The sequence below is a fragment of the Lycorma delicatula genome, chromosome 2 (assembly GCF_047948215.1).
Source record: "Lycorma delicatula isolate Av1 chromosome 2, ASM4794821v1, whole genome shotgun sequence".
Classification (NCBI taxonomy): Eukaryota; Metazoa; Arthropoda; class Insecta; order Hemiptera; family Fulgoridae; genus Lycorma; species Lycorma delicatula.
In genome coordinates, this window is record NC_134456.1 from 172,203,335 (window position 1) to 172,218,777 (window position 15,443).

General features: G+C 30.6%; 1 protein-coding gene across 2 annotated transcripts in view; it reads left to right on the plus strand.

Annotated features, from left to right (window-relative positions):
* LOC142319429 (tRNA (cytidine(32)/guanosine(34)-2'-O)-methyltransferase-like) overlaps positions 1 to 15,443 on the plus strand; it is a 157,164-nt gene that overhangs the window by 26,614 nt on the left and 115,107 nt on the right. The window contains exons 4-5 of one of the 2 annotated variants that reach the window (XM_075356702.1): positions 10,451 to 10,660; positions 13,026 to 13,210. In XM_075356702.1, coding sequence (XP_075212817.1) covers positions 10,451 to 10,660; positions 13,026 to 13,210 — 395 coding nt within the window. The remainder of the gene's footprint in view (positions 1 to 10,450; positions 10,661 to 13,025; positions 13,211 to 15,443) is intronic. The other variant, XM_075356703.1, reaches the window with a different exon arrangement.

Consider the following 15,443-nt stretch of genomic DNA (forward strand, 5'->3'; position numbering starts at 1 on the left):
ATTACTCACTAATCACACAGTAGCTTTGGCTTTGTAATTTTCATTCTTTTTTAAAACATATGAGAAATGGATGTACTGTGGCATATGATTTTTTGGACTTCATCCTTTTGTGATCAAAAGGAACATTTTGAGAGGTCTCCCATTACAATACATTCACTATCTAAGAAGATTTCCTTTTTAATGTTAAGGAAATTAGCTTGTTTCATTGCAACAAAATGATGCCTTTTTAGATTATTTAAATTTTCAGTAAGTTTATCGTAAGTACTCTTGAAATGAAGAATTTGAGAAGTTAGTTCACAATGGTCAACAGAAACCCACTGTTTGAAGGTAATTTCAGATTCAAAATCATCCCAGCTCTCTTGCAGAAATCTGAGCTCTTTATTAGTGCCTGAAAATTTTTCACACTGACATCATGCACATTTCATTTTCTATATCGCATATCATGGTTGAAAAGAGAATTTTATAATCAAATTTCATTTTTAGAGCACATAACACGAGTTTTACATTTTGATCACACACACACGCGCGCGCGTGAGTGAATACCTGACCCACCAGCCAAACACAAAAGTTAGGTCTTAAATCAGCAAATTAAAAAAAAAACAATTTTGAAATTATGTTTTTTTAAGGCTGTGTACAATTCTTTTAAGTTAAGCAAGTTAAGCCTTTTTCGAATATTAATTTTCTTCCCGTTAGCTGTCTTACAGACACACAATCCTTCTTGCCTGGCATCATTCGGCTCATCATTCTGGTAAAAGTCTTGGACACATTTAATAACATTTTCATCAGTTACGTGATTGGGCTTCTTTTTGCCCATTTGTGGCAAATTTCCACTTGTTTTAACTAATTGTTTGGATTGATGGGCTAAATACTGACTAATACTAAACTCTTTTTGAATGCTCCAGCTGCTTGATAATAAACTTAAAATATTAATTTTTTCCTGGGTTAATGTAACCGTTTTCATTTTATCCCTTTATTTTAATGATTAATTCTTCATATTCCCTACCTAAATCAGCATAATTTTGTGGTACAAAACTGGTTTCTTCTGCAGAAATATTTAAATCAAAGAAATCGTTTAATTTACTGGTAACCGACTCGAATATTTTTGTAACTTTATTTATTAAAATTGGTTCCTTTGCGCTGCTCGATAATTTTTGAGCCTTAACGGGGGGAAATGCCAAGTGCTGAACAAGCTCTATTTACCGACTCGACTGCAACATATTAAGGCTCAAATATATCTTGACATTCCGGTTCGCTTTCTGTATCATCTTGTGGTTGTCGTATTTTGTTAAGCATTTTGTGCACAGTGCTCTGCCTGGATTTAATTTTAAATTTGGATTGCTTGTTGAAAGTGTCAAAGATATTTCTTGATGAGGTTTCTTAACCGGTTTAGTGTGACAGCTAAATAGGTCATAGTAACTTTTTCCATTAATATAAAAATATTTATCTAAATGTTCGGTTTTATGAAAATTACGGATTATTTTATTTCAGTACATTCATTTTATCAATATAATTTGTTGTTCAGTAAACTCAAAAATATTGTGCAATACTGAGGATCTATTGTAAGTCAACTTGTGACATTCTGTTTCAGTGTGAATGCCAATTGAACACTCCATAATCCGTTTTTATAAAATACAAGGGTTCTTACAATAACAGTACAGTTAGTATAAATTATAAAACTACCAATTGCACCTCACTTTGTCTTATCCCGGTTTCTCTACAGCTACCCATCGGATTCGTCTAGTGGTAAACGCGTCTTCGCAAATCAGCTGATTTCAAAGTCGACAGTTCTAAGATTCAAATCCTAGTAAATGCAGTTACTTTTATACGGATTTGAATACTGCATCATGGATACCGGTATTCTTTGGTGATGTGAGTTTCAATTAACCGCACATTTCAGAAATGGTCGACCTGAGACTGTACAAGACTGCACTTCCTTTACACTCATACATATCATCCTTTTTCATCCGCTGAAGTAATCCTGACGGTGGTTCCGGAGGCTAAATAGAAAAAGAAGAAAAAAAGTTTCTCTGTAGCTATAATAAAAATTTCTGTAATTAATAAAATTAAAAATAAAAGATATCGCAAAAAAGAGAAGTTCACTGGTAATAAAATTACTTTATAGACAAGTGTACATTACCTAACCATAGTATTAACGCTAGCAACAATACAACATATCACATTGAAATCACAACAGTAACTGAGTCTTCTACAATGTTTACATTCAGGATTACGCAAACATTCATGTCCATGCATGTATATTCACTTTCGTGTTTAAATGAAAGTATGAATCATACTTTAAGTAACAAACTATCTAGAATATAAGCTATCTGTTTCTTTATAGACGTATCAAAATATTTTGTATACTAGGCCTACATTATTATCTTAAAAAATACATGCTGTGAACAAGAGGAACAGTTGTGTGGTCAGCATGGTCTCCCGATCTTATACCACTTGACTTTCTTTTGTGGAATCATTAAAAATTACTTTATAAAGAAATTCCTGCTAACATACAAGATTTGAGAAATAAAATTGTAAGAGTATGAAGGGGTGTTAACTAAAGATACTTTAATAAAAGTAAGACGAGAATTTCAACAATGACTTTATTATTGTTTATAGGAAAATGGAATCATCTTGAACAAGTGATTTAAAAATTGATACTTTTATTTTATTGAGGTAAAAAAAAAATGTTTTATTATTTCTTAAGGACTGCTATTATTAAAAAACCTTCATTACGAAATTAGCTAATGAATAAGTTTATTTTTTGATTAAAAATTATTCATTTACCAATTAGTTTTTATTTAATTTTTAATCATTAAGTTTATCTGGTAGTCAATCTTTCAACATGTTATCAGCAAAGAAGTAGGTATAGCTTGTCCAAGCCGAATTGGCACAGATCTGATTAACATCATAGTTGTGTATCTTGCTGCCTAACGAGCACTGGTTTATAATATTACTCGATTAAGACAGTATATACTATCGTTCATTCCAATCAATGAAAAAATTCACGTCTTATAATTATTAGTTACTTATTTTATCCTGAGTTTATATATTATTAAATTAATAATTAATTTCTTTATTAGATACTGAAATAGATATGTTATGCAATATTATGCAGACTACTCAGCAGTTACTGATTATTGTTTAGGCCTAAATGTGTTTAATTATAGTTTTATAATCGTATAAAATATCCAAACCAAACGCGCACAAGATTGATGTCCACTGTTTACGTTACGCTCTTCGCCCTTTGATCTGGATGTGGCGAACAGCCGTACGCTAGCCTAGGCTATGAATAATACGTAAAATGGTTTCTTTATTCAGGTTTGTGTAAATAATAATCGAACGATGTACCATTCTAAACATTCAAATGAAACATTAAATCTCTATTTATACAAACCATTCGTGATTCATTCAGAGACTAAACTTGTTTTTGTAAACGATTGCGTTCTAATTTATAGTGTATCTGCAGTTAAAACTTGTCCAGTTAATAATGTGTATCCAAAGAGTATAAGGTTATTATCGTTCGATTACAGCGTTCTTTGAGTTTCAATTCTTGAAAGTAGTTGAAGTCTTAAGTGAAATTTTAAAAGTAATTTATTCGGATTAAATTACAAAATTTTTGTTGGCCCTATTCTTATGGTAGTTAATTATAATTGATTATTAATAATAATTGATTTTATTATTTTGCATATTATATCTAATTTAAGTGGAAAAGGCATTCACTATCAAGGGAAAGAAATTATACACAACCTTTTTAATTATATGGCAGGAGAAGCTGCATTTGGGACGTTTGTTAGTGACCCCAAAAAAGCTGTAGAAAGTGTTACGTCTGCCACAGGAGTCTCAAAAAGAGCAGTTTAACGAAGTACTGGTGAAATAGCTTCGGAAAAAAAATTAATTTCTCCTCGCAAAGAAACGGGGTGTTTATGTTTGCACCCCACTGTCTAGGCCATTTATCACGAATATGAAAAAAATTGGCAAAAACATCAAATTTTTTAATTTGAAGCTATGAATTTCACATAATCTTACAACATATCATCGTCAAAGCTTATTGTCAAATCCATTCTTAGATATCATCGTAAAATTATTATTTTTTACCTTTTTGTGCGTTTAATTTAAGACTGGTATTTTAAAAATATTTTTACATATTTTTTATTTTCTACTTTGTAGTCTTCATACGTTTATGCTTTACAACTGCGCTAGCGCACAGATTTGAGCGTATTTAGCGAAGATCGGATCGGTAAGTTTTACGGTGGGTAAATACAATCAAAACAGGGCTAAACGATTTAATTTCCGGATAACCAAAATTCGGTCGATCAAGAGTGTACATGATGCGTTAAACAGTTAGTGCTTGACCTGCTGATACATACACCGTTTTGAATCAGACAAGCGGTTGCCTAGATATTACGGTGGCACCCCCTCACCAATTTCCGAACGGTGTCCGGGGGCACGTGAAAATATTATCATCTATCGGGTACCACAAGGAGCGGGTGGGGGAGAAAAGAATTTTTCAGAGCGCTAGGACCGACCGTTTTCGAGATATTTGCGATTTTCGTCTGAAAATTCGGATCCGGTTAAAAACTAATTTTCCTAAAACTTTGGTCGCTACAGTACTGAATTTCCATTAGCAATTGTATACGCTAATATATATCTCACTTAAATTTTCTTTCGCTAAGAAAATATGCATGTAAACGAGGTTGCATAAGTTCAAGGGGCATTTTTTCACTTAGCAACTGAGGGCATCTTAACGACTTGAAAATTTTGCTAAAATGTGTTGACATCAGGAGCAAACATGTACGCAAAATTTCAGAGCGAATGGATAACCGGAAATGCTTCAAAATTCGACTGAAAGGTTCCTTACCATGAATCTCACGTACATAGTCCAAGAGGGAGTTAATATAAGAGTGGTAAAAATAAGTTATCTAAATATTTGTACATTGTTTTATTCGGTTAGGAATTTATTTATTTTTTTATCTTAATATAAGACTAAAGATAATTTAAAAATTTATGATGTGAATTTATTGATTGGAATAAACAGTAGTATAAAAAATAGTAAAAAAAATTATACCGCAAATTAGTATAAAATAGTTAAATTAAAAAATTACTTTTTTTTGTCTTCAGTCATTTGACTGGTTTGATGCAGCTATCCAAGATTTCCTATCTAGTGTTAGTCGTTTCATTTCAGTATACCCTCTACATCCTACATCCCTAACAATTTGTTTTACATATTCAAAAAAAAATAAATACTATAAGATTAAAAAAAATTGTACTGTAAAATTTATTACACCGGGTGTATACTGTCTTACACGAGTAGCAGTTATAGTCCCGCGCTAGCTAGTTAACCATCGTCTAGATCAAATCTGTGCCAATTCGGTTTGGACAAGCTATATACCTTATTATTGGTTTTTCGTATGTTTAACTAATGTTATAATCCTGTGTTTTTGGTACATTTTTTCGATACTCGAGAAACCTAAAATCCATATTTTTGAAGAAGAACGGACAATTTCAGACCTAATGCTTTGGGTCAGTAACACTACATCCCAACATAACCTAAAAAAATACAAATCCTGACGTAATCTAAAAGAAAACACAGTTTTAATATCAGTGAACCAATTTTTATTTCATTGTACCAAAGTACTTGTCATTCAAAGGGCTTTCCAATGAGGTATCACAAGCTATATCGTCTCATTTAAAAAAATAATAATTTTTCAACCCTTGAAAATTTACAAAATCTTTAGGGATGAAAATTTGTATAGCTAATTTTAAAAATAATTTTCACAGTTTTAATCAACAAATTACGATTATTTCAAATGGCTTAAAAATTAATATCACGTAATTTTATAGTTATTTTTGTTGGACTATAATTTAAAAAAGTACTACCTCAAATGTTTTTTTGCACCTAGCGAGAGAAGAGTGGACAGATTGTAAATCTTCTTTTCACCAAAATTAATTATTTTTTCCGGGTTGTCAATTAATGTAATGAAATGTTACCATTACCGTTTATGATTTTTTATTTGGATTAGGTGTAGTGGAGGAGGTGGATTCCATCCCTTTGAAAATAGATTTTTTTTAAATTGCTCCCCTTCCCTGAGAATCTTATACGAGGGTAAGTCAATTATTATCCGCAATGTAGTTATAAATTTTATTGCAATACAAGTAGGAAACTTACATGTACATCATTTTTCAACATAGTCCCCTTGCATTTCAACGCACTTGGTCCATCGTTGCACAAGATGCCCTCGTAAAAAAGGTTTTTCGTTGAGCTGCGAGCCAGGAATACATAGCTTATTTCACTTTTTCGTCCAAGGTAAATCGACGACCCTTTAATGCCTCTTTGAGTGGACCAAACAAGTGGTAGTCAGAAAGGTATGTGGATGGGCATTGTCGTGCAACAACACACCACCTTTCGACACCAGTCCTTGGCATTTGCTTCGAATTGCAGGCTTCAGCTTGGCAGTAAGCATCTCACTGTAACGCGCACTGTTTATTGTCATGCCCCTTTCCTCATAATGTTCCAGTATTGGGCCTTGTGAGTCCCAAAAACCGTAAGCATCAGTTTTCCTGCGGATGGTTGGGTCTTTTTTTTGTAGGGCGAATTTGTATGTTTCCATTCCATACTCTGCCATTTACTCTCCAGTTCGTAATGATGGATTCGTATTTTGTCACCAATGATGATTCTGTCTAAGAAGATGTCCCATTCGTTACCATAGTGATCTAAATGTTTTAGGCAGATGTCCAAGTGTGTTTGTTTATGCAACTGTATGAGTTGTTTTGGGACCCATCTTCCACAGACTTTATGAAACCCAAGTCTGTTGTGGATAATTTTGTAGGCAGAATGGTGACTGATTTGCAGACGATGTGCCACTTCATTAATAGTTACACTTGCCTGTCTAAGAAAACCATGGGACGTGCACGCTTAATGTTTTCTTCATTTGTGGCGGTAACGATCATCCGGCTCCTTTGTCGTGCGTAACACTTGTGCAACCATTTTTGAATTTTTCAATCCATTCGTAGACACTCCATTGCGCAACATAATGTTACCGTATTGTACCAAAAGTCTTCTATGAATTTTGGCCCCTGATACAACTTCCGACCACAAAAAAACGGATCATTGAACGTTGCTGTTCTTTGCTGCAAACAGAAGCAGAGCAGCCATGGTTAACGGCAGGGCAGTTATAATGGAACTAACCTAGCAGCATCAAACCTGCACAGACATAACAACAATTAAACCATGCAACACAACAATACTACCAACATAAACAAAAATATAACTAAATTATGGATAATAATTGACTTTCCCTCATACATGCCTGCAAACAGAAATACAATAGGACTGATAGCTGTTGAGTAATAAATGTGGTAACTTTTCAAATGATCACCTGGTATGTGTGTATGTGTGTGTGTGTGTGTGTGTGTGTGTGTGTGTGTGTAGATAAAAGCAAATAATTTGTTGTTTATTTATTTTAAACAATATACATATGTTTAAATTAAATTACAAATTTACATTTTGAATTAGAATTTAATGTGATTGTATTTGTTTAATAATATCCAAAAATCTGGTTTGATGTCCTCTATTAATGCAGTTCGAAAATTCTTGTTGCTTCTAACCCTAATTTATATCTGTATTTGGTTTTAATTGTTGTTATTGCAGAAAACACTACTTCACAGATATATGTAGAACCAAATGGTAAGATTACATTCATTGCTGTGCTTACTAAATCTGGATATTCGGTTTTCAATCTCATCCACCAATTATGAAGAGTAATGGCCTTTAAATTTGGACTGTAATGTTATTCTTTCTCTCATGTTCATTAACTGTTCTTGAGCAGCAATTGAAAGATGATTATTTTTACATTTTCAGCAAATGGGTTCATGACACATAGAAACTTTTTTAATACTAGGAAGCTCTGTAAATAGGTTACAAAATTTTGTCACTAGGATGTGAAACCAGACACTAGCATCTAGGAAGCTCAACATCACAAATGCACCAGCTTTAAAGAGTACATGTGCATGAAGTTAGCAGTTTCTTATTGAACGTTCAGAGGTATCTTCCCTCCAAAGGCAGAGTGCTTTGCTTTCCGTAAGTGTTCATGCACACGCACTTTAAAGCCAGTGCATTTATAATGTTGAGTTCCCCAGACACAGCAACCAATGAGAGAATCTCAGACTCACATGATATACGATCATACACTCGCAAGTGATTGTGAGCTTAAGTTTTTGGTGTAGCCCGCTTGGAGACAAAAAAAATACACTGATACACTGATCTATATCGATCATTGTGTATGTCAATATTGACTTCCTCAGACAGTTATTATTTGATTAAATATTTTTATTATTATGGAACTAATAACATATAAACACTCTTGGGACAAATAATAATAAATTGTGAAATTTTCAGCGAAATCTGTTAAGTGACTTATTTGGACATACACAAAACAGAGATTATTTTTATTTATATAGATAATCTATCCTTTACAGTCTCCTTATTACAACAAACCTACTTTTACACAGTATATTATTAAATAAAATATTACTCTATTCTACGTATAGAAAATTAAAAAAATCATAAAAAAGTGCACTACTCATTGAAGTTAACAGTGACACCACAAAAACAACTGAAATCATCATAATACAAAATTATTATTTGTTTAAAAACAGTTCAGTAATCTGTTATATGCATTTATATAGCTGTATGGCACATTGATCTAAATATAGTCATTAAATGACCAGAAACATAAACTACTCTATTATGTATTAAAATTAGTGGATGACTTATAATGGAGTGGAAGGCTTATGTTGTCAATAAAGAATGTTATCAAAAAGGAATGTGAATGCCCTGCATGAATTTGTTACTGGAAATTTAATATAAACCAATGACGTAGGCCTGTACTGCATTTACCTCATTATTTATCTTCTTTTTTTTTCAATAGACATATTTGGTAAATATTTCATTTATTACAGTTTTTTCCACTCTCCTTGTGAATTACATAATTTTAATTAATTTTTTCCAATTTTGAAATATATTTTTCAGTCATTTCAGGTAATGAGAATTCTATCATATTTATTTGACATTCTCATGATGAAATATTTTTAAAAAAATACTTTAGTACAACAGACGATGTCTATAATTTACTATCTAAATTATGTCTATAATTTGTGATATTACTTTTTTGAAATTCTAAGCATAATCAGTTTGATGTAAAGAAAGTTCATAGCATAAAAACTTTCATGATGCACCTTAAATAAATTTTTTAAAAATCTTAAGTATAAAAAAAATTGTAGTTGTGCAATTAATGTTCTGAAGACCCCCTTCAAAGGTTAATTTTTTTATTTTGGTGGAGTTAAAGATGAAATTAAATGATGATTGATAAATATTTTCTTTGTGGTCAGTCTTTTCTAGAATGCAAGAAACTATGACAAAATATAGAAAAAATTTGACTGACCCTAGGTGATTTGGCATGAAATAATTTTATACTTCCCATAATATATATATATATATAACAATTCATATGATGAGTATTATATATATATATATAATATATAACATATATAATATAATATATAATTGTTATATATATATATAATATATATATCTAAGATATATATAATATATATATATATAACAATTATATATTATATTATATATGTTATATATTATATGTATTATATATATAACAATTCATATGATGAGTATTATATATATATATATATATATATATAATACTCATCATATGAATTGTTTGCAAAATGATTAAATCATGTTATTCATTGGTAAGTTTAAATATTCAGCCTTTAGCAAGTTGGACTTTAATAATATATACCTTTACTTTATATTAGTTTAAAATGTTTTAAAGTGGTTTTACAGTTAAAATTTGATATTTAGAATATACCTGTTAGCACTGTTTATTATGTTTGGCTTTTATTCACATTACATGATTATTAGATGCATTATTACATAGAAATAATGTGCTTAACTCACTACTTCTAATACTAATATATTATAATTAATTTCAGTACATTCAATACAGAACAATTTACATAAATTTATATTTTTGTAAATTATAAATTTTTAATCAATAGGAAGTAAAATTATTAATTATTTATTATAATTTTTGTTTATTTTTTTCAAAACTGACCAGCCAATCAACAGCAAAGGCTTCTTACTTGGCTGGTCTTGTTATTAAAATGTCTTTGTATGAATTACAGAAATTAAGGAAATCACTTTTATATTTTCTACAGCATAAATAAATATTATATTTGATAATAGTAAGCAAATGGGAATATTTTGTTAGTTTTGGTTGATTGTTTATTTTTTGTAATGATGTTTTCTGAAATATTTCTGTAACAAATAGTTTTAGTTAAAATCAGTTGAAACAAAGTATGTGTAAGTTGTATTCTGATATTGCTGTTAGTTTTTGAAGTGTCGAAGAAAAATATTTTTAATTAATTTCAGTTACTGGATTGCATGATATTGATGAATACATACAAGCTCAGTTATTATTAGCTGCTTTAAATATTACAACACATGTACTTAAACAAGGTGGAATTTTTGTTGCAAAGATATTCAGAGGTAGGGATATATCACTTCTATATTCTCAGCTACGGATATTGTTTCCACGAGTTACTGTTTCAAAACCAAGAAGTTCACGAAATTCTAGTATAGGTAAGTTATTTTTTTTTTTTTTACTTTGTTACTTAATCATTAATAAGTTTGTTACCTTATCATGATAGTAACATTTTTCCTTTTTGTTATCTTAAATTTATTTGTCCAAAAAAATGCTATTCCATTAATTCATATTTCCATCGCTGCAGTATCGATTTTTGGATCTGGATCCCAGAAAATCTATAATCAGTTTATGTCTAAACTGTTGATGACAGAAATTGAATTTTTCTTTTATTTTTTTATTCTTATATATGTTCTTTTATTTAATAATTGTGTTTTAGATATTTATCATGTTATTTTAATTCAAGATATTTCATGATTACTGAAAGAATCAACTTCTCTAAAACCTATGTAGTGTCATTAAATTATATTTAGAATTACTGAATTTTAGTTAGGTTCATGAAAATTAAACGTCTATATCTAATGTCTGAAAATTTATTGCTTTTGAAATGTTAGTTTAATGGTTTAACAGTCATCAGGATTTTTTTCATAATACTGACCTACATCATTCTAATGGGAAGACAAGAACTTTTTATGTTCGTGACTTTCTTCTATTTACCTTCCAAGTTATGTTAAAGAATAATTAGTACTGAGAGTCAGTATACAAATATTTTATGTGACATTCAACCCTCAGTTGAGGAACTCTTCAGTACTTACTTTACCTTCCACTGTAAAGATTGGTTTGCTTATTGTCACAAATCACCTGCTGTAAAATAGTTTTATCCTTTATTTCAACCTTTGAATACAACCCAGACTTAGGTTCCTGCTCACCAGATTTAAAAGATTAGGTCAAACAATAAAGTTGATAAAACTTTCCTCACAGCATAATTCACATAGTAAACTCTATAAGATTAGTGTATATCTACTACCAAGTTGTACTCCTTTGCTTGATGTCACCTAACAGACTAAATCATGTAAGATGTACTCTTCAATTTTAGATACAAACATAAAATGCATACCTTCTTAATCCTAAAGAACAGGTTTCTTTTTGTACAACAGTAGTTTCGGAAACAGTTATTTATTGGCTAATGCAAAGAGTAGCATCCTATGAAGTTTCAGCATCTCTTGATGCTGTTTACAGTGACGGGAGGCTGTACAATTTCACGTGAGACAATCTTGGTGATTGCTGAAGTGAATCCGATTAATCTACTTTCATCATGAGATGAGACAGTTAATGGGCGTTGTATGCATGATGGCGTTACAAATATATGACGTAATTTCTTTCAGGGCATGGTGTCTTTAAGGGCAGATTGGCTCAATTCGGCCTGGTTGTTACAGTTTATGTGGACTGCTGGACAGTGCCTATCATGTTTTCTACGAATGTTTGTGGTATAATATGAGGTGATTTGTCAGCTTCATGTTATCTGGTTGACGTTGGACCTCTGAAAATTGGAAAAACCAGGCCGAATGGACTACCATTGAAGAATATATGGGATTTCTTGTAAAAGAAAGGATTGCTGAAGATGTGTAAGGCAGTGTCCCACTTGGGTTTTCCATTTGTTGTTTTGTTATGTTCTTGTTATGATATTAGTGTTTTTGTTCTTTATTTATCTTTTGCTATCTTCTGTTTTATGTTTTTGTTTTATTCGTGCTGGTCTTGTGTGCTGAACTTAACCTTTCCCATTAAGGTGTAGTTAATTTTATTATCAACTCAATTGGTCCAGTCTTGTTTAAGACTTATTGATAGATTTCTTTTTGTACAGGTAACATCAAATGATTAGTAGGACACCGATAGAAATTTCACACATGGCATTTGTATCAGGAGCATCCTGACTTGCTCCTGACAAGAAGAAGGCTGCGAGATGTCTTTTGTGTGAAGTTTTAAGATGACCTCTGGTAAAACCCATCAGGGCTAGGTATGGAGGGGATAGCTTGGCGACCAGAATCATCACATGGCAGATGTCTTCTCCTATGGAGTCAAGTCATGAAACAAAACAGTATTCAAAACCCCGACATGCAAAATTTGACCTGATTAGCATAATTTTGTGTACAGTAGCTGTAATCTAAGCAATATAACTGTATAGCTGTGCAAGTAAAAACATTACTTATCATTTTATGAATTTCTACCTGTTCAGTCATTTTTGTCAAAAAATGATTAAAATATTGAAGAGAAAATGTTGTCTCTTAAAAGCCAATATTATTTTTATATTGTTTAGATTGAGTTATACACAAGTGAGTACAAGTTTCAAGTGATGAAACAAAACTTTAATAAGTGATTCAAGTTTAGTAAAAAACTAAATTTGAATTAAAAACTGGAACTGACAAGTGTAATAAGAATAATTATTATTAATTCATCACTTATTTCAATTTCTTTGTAATATTTTTGAGTAGTTTCTAAATATTAAAGTAAATCTTTTTCTTTCAGAGGCCTTTGTTGTTTGTCAAGATTACAGTCCACCTGAGGGTTTCAAACCTTCTATGACAAATCCACTTTTGGATAACACATCATGTGATTGGTCTACTCTTACGGGCGTGAATCGATATATAGTACCATTTCTGGCTTGTGGTGATTTAAGTGCATATGATGCTGATATGACATATCCTTTACCGGTTGGTGTCTTTATGTGCTTGTTTATTAATATATACATATATAAAACTTTACACTAAATTGATAATCTTGGAAAATTGTTTTAATGTTCTACTTTTATGACTTGCTCTAAATTGCATAAATTGATGTTAAATTAAGTGTTTTTTCTTAATTTAATTTTATTAAGCACTGTCATTTAAGACTCTTTTTGAAAAAAGTAATAAAATATTCATTTTAATATTTATGAATACGTTTGCTCTTGGTTCATTGAACCCTTTTTTTCTTGAACCCTTGTACTTAATTTGAACCTGAGTACTTATCTGTACACAAGTTCTAAATATTGTAAGCAGTTTTTATTTTTATTGTACATTCACTATTGTACTAGTGTTAGGTTTAAATATTTATTATAGGATGTAACATTTTTATAATACTTAGTCATAAAAAAAACTTTGATAAAATTGAATTTGTATTAAAAAATTTATTAAGTTAATCTTTACGATTATCTTCAGCCTGAAATACAAATGATGATTCTTAAACTCCATACCTTGGAGATACCAGGATTTTTATTTCTTGTTGTAAGGAATTTTTTATGCCTTAAAGAGCTGTAGTAAAGAACTGACTTAATGCATAAGATATCTAGCAGATGCTGGAATCTTATATTATCGTACCTGCTGCTTCAACTGCTTTTCTTTTCTCTCATTTTCTGTTTTGCTTGTTTATCCATTTCACTGTTTATTTTGTTTTATTTTATTACTTTGATGCATTTTATAGAACTCTTAACATTTTATGAAGATAAATTTGTTTCCTAAAAATTCAGTGAGTGTATTGAAGCTATCTATGAGAAAATTATTGTAGATATTATTTTCAATAGTATTCATTTAATTTAAATAAAGATTGTAATTGTATTAGTTTATAAAACTTATTTTAAAATCTATATATACAAAAATGAATGTTTGTTTGTTCTGTATGCATTCCTATACATTCATCCGATTGCGATGAAACTTTGGTGAGTTGTGCGCATGCCTGTGAAGGTTCCTGAATTAGTTTGGACCTGCTAGGTGGCACTGGGGTCCAGATATTTCAAAAAATTGTATTTATGGTTTGATTTGGCTCGTATTCATGTTACTTTCATGGAAAGAAATATCTCTGCAAAAAATGGACCCACTAGATGCAATGGGGTTGAGATATTTGGAAAAATTACATTTATGATCCGATTGGCTCATATTCAGTGTTAAATTACATGAAAAGAAATATTATTTTTGCAAAAAATTGACCTGCTTGGTGGCGTGGGGTTGAGATATTTAGAAAAATTGTATTTATGGACCGATTTGGCTCATATTCCGAATATATATTAGTTATGCGAAAAAAATAATTTTTGCAAAACTTTTAGCTGCTAGTGGCCACCAGTGTCGAGATGTTTATGAAATAAACAAACAAATACACAAACAGACTTTCTTCGTATGTAATTTTAATAATAATAAATATATATATATGTAAAAGGCAATGTTCATATGTGCGTCCACTGTAGACTAAAAAGCTACTGGACCGATTTACACGTGGGTTTTTGCAAAATGGCCCACATTGTCCAGAGAAGGTTTTTTAAACTATTGAAATCTTCCATCTGATCAGTAGAAAAAAAGGTTAGGAGTATTTTTAACTGACTGCTGTATTTAGAAAATAGTTAAAATTAAATCTGATAGGTAGTGCTGTTGTTTTGCCACTGGGATTTATTTATATTCTGACTTGAGTGAAAGGTTAAATTTTATGAAGTTCCATAATGTTCATTTTTTTCATGTTTTATCAAACTTTCAGTTGTGTTCATTTAATCTATATATATATATATATACTCAGAGTATATATATATACTCAAATCTAGCAATAGCGAAATAATTTTTAACAATTAATAGCCAGTAATTCAAAACTGCTATATGTAAATGTTTTTGTTTAAAAAATGCATAAGAATATACTCTTTACGTAGAAAAATTTTTTTCATGTTTTTGGAAATAATTTTTTCTTAATTCATAGAATACACTTAAATAATGTGCATTGGAATATTGAATGGAAACTTTTTAGTGTTTGAAAAATTGCATACCTAATCTGAATTGAAATTCAGGTCTTTCCAAATAAAAGACTGAGAAATTCCCGCTCTGCCATTGAAATTGACCTGTTTTAAGATCTGCAACTATGAGCTGATGTAGTGTCTTTGTTTTTTAGTGATGACAGATACAATTTTTTAATCTATGAAAAATGCTACTT